Here is a 7,416-nt window from a genome sequence, read left to right on the forward strand (position 1 = left end):
CCCTTATCCCGTGAAGTCTCTGAATTCTCCTTTGGTGTGAATTCACGTGTCCGCTTGTCTTTCTATACAATCTCTTCTTCTATAGAGAGTGTTGTCTAGTTGTTTACACTCGACCTCTCAACGTGTCTTTCAGGTAGTTGCATCCCATTTTTAGTTGTGATCGCTTGAACATCCTCCCTATTATTCAACTCAATATTACTTGGTAACGTATCTGGTGCCCTTTTTGTCATAGCGAGTGTCATCTGTCCCATCTACGTCTCCAAGTTTTTAATTGCAGCACTCTGATTTTGGAGACTAGTTTCAATTTTCCTAATGAATTGGTTATTTACTTCTATCTATTTTTCAGTCTTTTCCATGAAATTTACAAACATCTCTTCTAATTGAAGTGTCTTCTCCTGCTGAAATTGCCTCTGAGATCTATTCTGATTTTGGGTACCACCCCATGAGAGATTTGGATGTTCTTTCCAATCGGGAATGTAAGTGTCTGAATTTTGATAGTTTTGTTGACGTTGACCCGATTGTGCGTACTCTATTTGTTCCATTCCCTGTGATAGAATTGGGCATTCTGTCGTACAATAATTCGCTCCACATTCTTCACAATTTGGTTTTCGTACATATGTTGCATTCGCGAACTGTGATATACTTTCCACCTTATGAACTAGTAAGTCAATCTTTGCTAATAAGGCTAATTATGCATCTACCTCATAGACACTCGGAGGCTTCTTCTGAATCACCCACTCAGAGGATCACATGGCTGAAGTGGTAGCCATTCTCTCAAACAATTTCAGTGCTCCATCAATTGTTTGTGTGGATATTGAGCTATTTGATGATGAGTCCACCACGCTTTTATGGTACGAGAGTAACCCTGTATAGAAAAATCGAATTTTGGTCCTTTTGTCATACCCATGTTGAGGGCACTTCCAGAACATGTTTTTGAATCTATTCCAGCTTTCGTCAAATGATTCAGATTTTCCTTGACTAAATATCAATATCTCATGTCTCAGTTTCGCTATCTTAGCTGTTGAGAAAAACTTCGTGCAAAATTTATGAACCAGCTCGTTCCAAGTAGTGATGTTTGCAATATGAAGTGAATCAAACCATTCAAGTGCCTTATCTCATAGTGTATGTGGAAACAACCTTAGCCTAATAGCATCATCTGAAATTCCTTGATACCTGAAGTGTTTCACATATCCAAGAATCGAGATATGTGTGTATGTGGATTTTCTTCGGCTTTGCCATAAAATTGGTGTCCATTCTGGAATAGCTATATCACATTAGTCTTCAATTGAAAATTATGCTGTCCAAATGGTGGATACACTATGCTGGACTGGATTTGAATTACTTGAAGAATCAAGAAATCTCTCAAAGTCTCATTTCCTTCGTCTACCACCTCTCCTTCATTAGCTGGGATAATATGGTTGTTCGGTTCGTTAGCCATTTGCAACTGTGTTTCTCTAGTTTTTCTTTGCAATTGATGAAAAGTGCGCTCAATTTCAGGATCAATTGGAATCAATTCTCCTCCAGTCGATCTTGGCATGAAACTCTACGAGAAAACTAGTAGTAGCACTCAGATTCAAACAATTTGAAGAACTATAATAAAAATAAAATAAAATAACTTAAATGAAAATAAATAAAAAATAATAAAAATAAAAATTTAAAGTTCGAATTAGTGCCTAGAAAAATGAAATTAAACTAAACTCAATCTCCGGCAACGATGCCAAAAATTTTTTCACGAAATATTTTCTTTCAATTTAAATCACCGCAAGTGTACTGTTCGTTAACAAGTAATAAAGTAGATTTTTGGAGTTCGAATATTGTCCTACAAAAATTAAGTAGTTCAACTGTATTTATCTCGGCCTTAACCGAATCTAAATGATCAATTATGAGTTTTTGTCCTAAAAAATCCTAAATCTAAGCTAAGGTACCAATATTATGAATTAGATGATATGCTATGCAACACAACGTTTAAATTAACTAAAATACAATTTGATGTTTGGGACTCAGGCTAAATGTGAGATATACTAGGTTCACGAATTCCCAAGTAATATTCAATTTAACTTTAATTCCACACTTTGACAACATGATGAAATTTTGAAGAATCAATACTCCTAAATCTATCCAACACACTCTCTCGTCATGAATTGTACCTATTCTCATACACCACCAGCCTATATTCTATTACGGATGCAAATATACGAGAATGCATGTAGTTTTGTGAATACTTAGAGATTCAGGCAAAGCATAGGGGTATATTTCTATCCACTATCAGACCTTATGATGATTTATACCTTATCGAATTTATTCCTCTTCTTTCGAATAGATGAAACAAACCACCAAAATTCACACAATTACGGGCCCATAATCATGGAAGCAATTAAATGCATATAAATCATTCAAACAATCAATATGTGTTTTAATGTCAAAATACGGAATAAAGAATTATATATCACATTACAAGGTTCATCGATCTCCTAGTATAGATTTTTCTAGCCTAATATGATGGGAAGAAGAACACAACAATAAAAATCAAGAAAAGACATCACCCTATTAAAATTCTTAAAGTGAGAGCTTGAATCTTGGATTCAATCTTCTTCTTTTTTCCTTCTTTCTCTTCAAATCCTCCCAAAATAATGTATAATACATGGTCTATGTTTTTGGACGTCCCTATGGCTTTAAAAGACTCCCCATGATTTGTTTATATAAGAATTTCATTTAGAAAAGGAAACTAGATTTTCTCGCCATGATTGGCTTGGGCTGTCGCCCAGGCAAAACTCGAGTAGTCGCTCAAGCCAAGAAGTTCTTCTCAGTAATTAAAAAAATCATGTTGGGCGATTGCCCGGTATTTATAACTAGGCTGTCGCTCAGGCAAAATTTCTTCCATATGTTACATTTGAGCCCTCGAAGTCGATTTTTTATTCTTTCAAGTTATTTCTCTTACATTTTCAACCCTTCGACTTTTAATTGCATCCAATTGAACCCGCAACATCTTTAATCTTCATTTTCTAATCCGAATCAACTATTGAAATGTTGCAACTTATTCTTCATACTTTGGATTTTCTTCCTTTTTGGTTCTTTTTCGTTTCTTTTATCTTGAATTCCACCACATTCATCAATATAGTCCTACAAAACATAATTACATAGAATTAAGCCATAATTCAAACTCTTTGATCATAATTTAGTTATGTTTGTGAACTAAATAAATTTGTAAAAGCACACTTATCATTTCTGAGAGGAGCCATGCACCTAACAAACCAAGTGACCATAGAAGGTGCAGCAGAAAAGGCTATACACAAGCCCCACTGGCCAAATCCTAGCATGTCTGTCCTAAAAACCCATTCAAAATTTCCACCATTATAAACTGAATGGAAATAATTAGTCCAATGATGCTCAAGAGAAGTTTTTTCTTTTGCATCTCCTCAAAAATGTTCTCCAAAAGCCTGGGATTGAATATGCTAAAGGTTTGACAAAGAATGTATGTACTGAGGACCAAAGAATCCTTTTCCCTATTATTTACATTAAATAATGATTTGCCTTTGAAATGTATAACCAGAAAGATGGCTATCTAATATAAAGCTTGAGCCCCAATTTTTTACGACTTTGTGCTGTGATTAGTGGCTCTTTCAAGTTTCTTAGTGGCCTCCGCATAGCATCTTGAGATGGCTTTTCGATATTGAGTGCAAGAACTAAAGTACCTGCAATCAGTTTCATCCACAAAAGTTAAAACACCGAAGATAGAATTTTTCCTGTTGGAACAACTATCACAGCATTCAAACCAGGGGGTTCGCTAGATGAAACAGCCATCACAAAGTCAATTACCAGAGCAACAAAACTTGCAATGAGCAGAAACTAAGTATATATCTAGACACTGTCGTATATTCCCCTACCCCATGTCAAAATATCAATGATGAAAGGAAAATCTTTGCATGACATGACAATGGCTGAGCATGCTTTGACAATTTCTACTCCTTGGGTTCCAAAACAAAGTCCTACATTTGCTTTGCTAAGGGCTTGTGAATCTCCAATGCCTCGTCCAATGGATGCAACCACATGGTCTTTCTGCTTCAAAGATTGGACCATAAGTAACTTCTCATCAGGAGAGGCTCTTGCCAGCATGCAGATATTTTCAATTTTCGCCATTAGCATTTCTGAGCTAAACTTCCAGAATTCCTCACCATCTATCGCTTCACAAGGCTGGTAATAAGGCTCAATTATTCCAAACTTAGTGGCCATGATTGTGGCAGTTACTTTGTTATCTCCAGTGATCAATTTGACGTTGATTCCAGCTCTACAACAATCTTCCACTATTCCACTTTGACGCGAATTTGTCAATCCGACAAGCCTAATAGAATCAATTGCTGTCGAGAGAAGGTGAAATAATCTCTTATTGATGTTTTCCTATGTGCGAAAGCTATACATCTGAGGCCATTTTCTACCATGCTTGCAAGAATTTTCTCAAATAAAGCTTTCGAACCTTTGTTCATCACTTTTACATTTCCAGTACTCTCATAGTAATGAGAACACATTGGAATTATCACTTCTGGTGTTCCCTTTCTATGTATGTGAATCGTATTGTAGCCATTTTTACTGATCAAAACCCCGCTTTGGCCATTCTTCAAATTGAATGGTTTTATTTCAAGAGTAGTGCAATAGGATGCATGGTAGAATGGGTTCATCGAAGAAAATGGAGAAGTATAGAACAAAAATGTCAACTTTGGATCGAGCTTTGGACGAGTTGTCTCACCCTGTCCAAAGTGCAACAAGTGCATGGGGTGAATGTTTGTTCGGGAAACACGTGTGCTATCGATGTGGTAAAACTGGTCACATTTCCAAAATTTGCAAAGAAGACCTCTTGAAGAAGAATGATGAGCAAGAAAAGAAGGGAAATTCCCGAGTTTTTTCTTTAGTCCAGGAACGGACAATAGAAGACCTGAATACAGGTTGAAGGAGGGGATATTATAACGCATGAAAATATTAAAAATAAAAAAAAACTAAAATTTATCGTTATACTAAAAAAAGGACAAATGAAATATATTTTAAATTCCCAACTTATCTAATTAGATTTTGATGAAAAGAGATGAAGTATATCGATATTAGATAGGAATGATAGTTCATTTAGATGAATAAAACAATGATAAAGTACAATCTTTGTTTTATGATAAACATCAAATAAATTTTTGATTTATCAATTACTCTAACTTACACCTATGTAAGTGCATGATGGAAGAGTTTTACATACACAAATCCAAATATTCACTTACGGTAGAGAGAGAGAGAGAGAGAGAGAGAGAGAGAGAGAGAGTAGTGCCAGAAATCTAGAAGTTTGCATACATCATCGTCAATCAATGCACTTTCATCGAGTGGAGAGGATGAGAAAAGAAATTGGGCATGAACAATTATATTTCATTTTATTTAGCAAGGTAAGATACTTTTTGCAAATGTTTTCGTTTTCATTTTCCTATACTTTTATATTCAGTTAAATATGCATGGATTGTCAGTAGATTTTCGGGTTTTTTAAAAAGAGAGATGAAATCCTACGGGATTATAAGAGACCCTGAGATGGAATGCTTGATCAACGATATACTCCATAAGAGTAGAGTGGTATGAGGTGTAGATTTTGTTTGTTATATAATTGTGTATGGAAACTATACGTATCTTACTAGGTGTTTTCGAATACTCACTCTTACAAATTTTTACTAGTTAGTTCGAGTCGATGGGAAATTGTGGCCGGATGGTGATATGGACTGCTAAGTGAATCGAAGAAAGAAAAAAAGAAATTAAACATTTAGCGTGTTTTTCTTTTCATGTCTCTAAATTTAATTATTAGTTTCATTTGTTCAAAGACTCATTTGTTTAATTCATCCATTGATTGTATTTAAATTTTTAGAAACTCCGATCCTGCGTTTAAATTGATATTTATGATTGAAAAGAAAGAATTCATTTTATTTGAGACGTTTCTCAATTATTAAAGAGAAATTTGAGTTTTTTTGTAACACTCTAGTTTTTAGAAAAAAATTGGGTGTTACAGTTATCGTCTTACTCTAAACTGTCGAGAAAACTTTTATCAGATACACACTTTTGCACGAATTTATGTCTTTCAAGACAATTTATTTAATTTCTACTTTTACAACTATTTAGCACGCTACCAAGATACCGAGAAAACATTCATCTCAACAAAATAATGGGTAAACTTGACATTTAACATGTCAAAACAGCTGTTTTGCTAATTTTTTTTGCCTGCAAAAAAAAAAAAAAAAAAAAGTAATAGTAAAATTAATCATTTTTCTTTTTTTTTTTTTTTAAATCTCTTCTCAAAAAATGCTTGACACAAAAAATCCCTAAAATGAACTGTAATTTTGAGTTTGTTGCAAATTGTATGCTTATTAGTCAATGACATTTATATTTGCACATTTCTAGTCATTATGACTATTGTATCCATTGTATTTCTAATCCTTTCCATATAAATATGAGGATTTAGTTCTCAATAAAATACCCATAAGTCTACTAACTTCTCTATTTTTACTTTTTCTCTCTATTTCATAATATTGTATCAGCATAATTCTCACAGATTCCAAGTACATTAGTTGAAGGTAGTCTATATACAATCTCAAATCATATGAGTTATATTTTTCCTTGTCTGGCCACATTACCAAATTAGCAAAGAAAAAAAATTCATTGCCGCATACACAACATATTTATTTTTCATCGCCACATTCAGCATATCTCAAATTGTGATTTTTGGAATATCCCATCTCTTTGTATCCAAATTCTACACCTTAATTCCAAGTAATGTTGGAATCCAATCAAGAGCATGTTTTCTATTTTTTATACAAAAATTGGTATCTACTGTTTCTTGAATATCTTCCTTGTGCATTTGTATTTGAAACCTAATCATTACTTTTCCATCTAACGAGGTCATCTTAGTCAACATCACATACGCCCAATTCATGGGCTATCTCCGTATCTTTGCATGTAAATCCATTAAGTAAACGTAATTATTCAATAACTTAATTTTGAATGCATATTTGTTAATTTTATTTGGCTTCTTGTTTATCGTCCGATGAATTATCACATTCTGATTTTCTTATATGTAGTACAGTTCATGAATTTAACTAGTTTTACACCTGTCTATTACAAAATATTGTTACTTCTGAAATAAAATGCTATCAATTCTAGTTCGATTTTAGTTGCCCCCGAAGAGTATAATTTAATATGATCTAATGTTCGTGTTAAACTCACAAGCATACTAGATCCCTGATAAGTAATACATTTAGTGAGTCGAGAATATTGTCCCACAGGGAATAAATTTCAATTCAAGTTTACCGGTTATGTGTGGAATTCGAATTATGTAAAATAAAAGAGAATTTCATTTTGTGTTGTCATGCTAAATTGTCTAAGAAAGCAATAAAATTAGGGTTT

General features: G+C 33.8%; 1 protein-coding gene across 1 annotated transcript; it reads right to left on the bottom strand.

Moving 5' to 3' along the window:
* Nucleotides 1–3,858: 3,858 nt before the first annotated feature.
* On the bottom strand, nt 3,859–4,673 carry LOC111387846 (calcium-transporting ATPase 12, plasma membrane-type-like). Its single transcript, XM_023012441.1, has 2 exons — nt 4,472–4,673; nt 3,859–4,355 (listed from the first exon to the last, which is right to left on the bottom strand). Exons 1-2 carry the CDS (start codon nt 4,671–4,673, stop codon nt 3,859–3,861), a joined length of 699 nt encoding a protein of 232 aa, XP_022868209.1.
* Between the last annotated feature and the right edge of the window lie 2,743 nt (nt 4,674–7,416).

The sequence above is a fragment of the Olea europaea genome, unplaced genomic scaffold (assembly GCF_002742605.1).
Source record: "Olea europaea var. sylvestris unplaced genomic scaffold, O_europaea_v1 scaffold4280, whole genome shotgun sequence".
NCBI classification, from domain to species: Eukaryota; Viridiplantae; Streptophyta; class Magnoliopsida; order Lamiales; family Oleaceae; genus Olea; species Olea europaea.

Bases quoted from the DNA above. Each gene is read 5' to 3' on its own strand.
- LOC111387846 (XM_023012441.1), bottom strand. From the start codon at position 4,673: ATGAACCCATTCTACCATGCATCCTATTGCACTACTCTTGAAATAAAA. The intron at 4,356-4,471 runs GTTCGAAAGCTT...TTCTCTCGACAG, and splicing joins TGTAAAAGTGATGAACAAAG to CAATTGATTCTATTAGGCTT.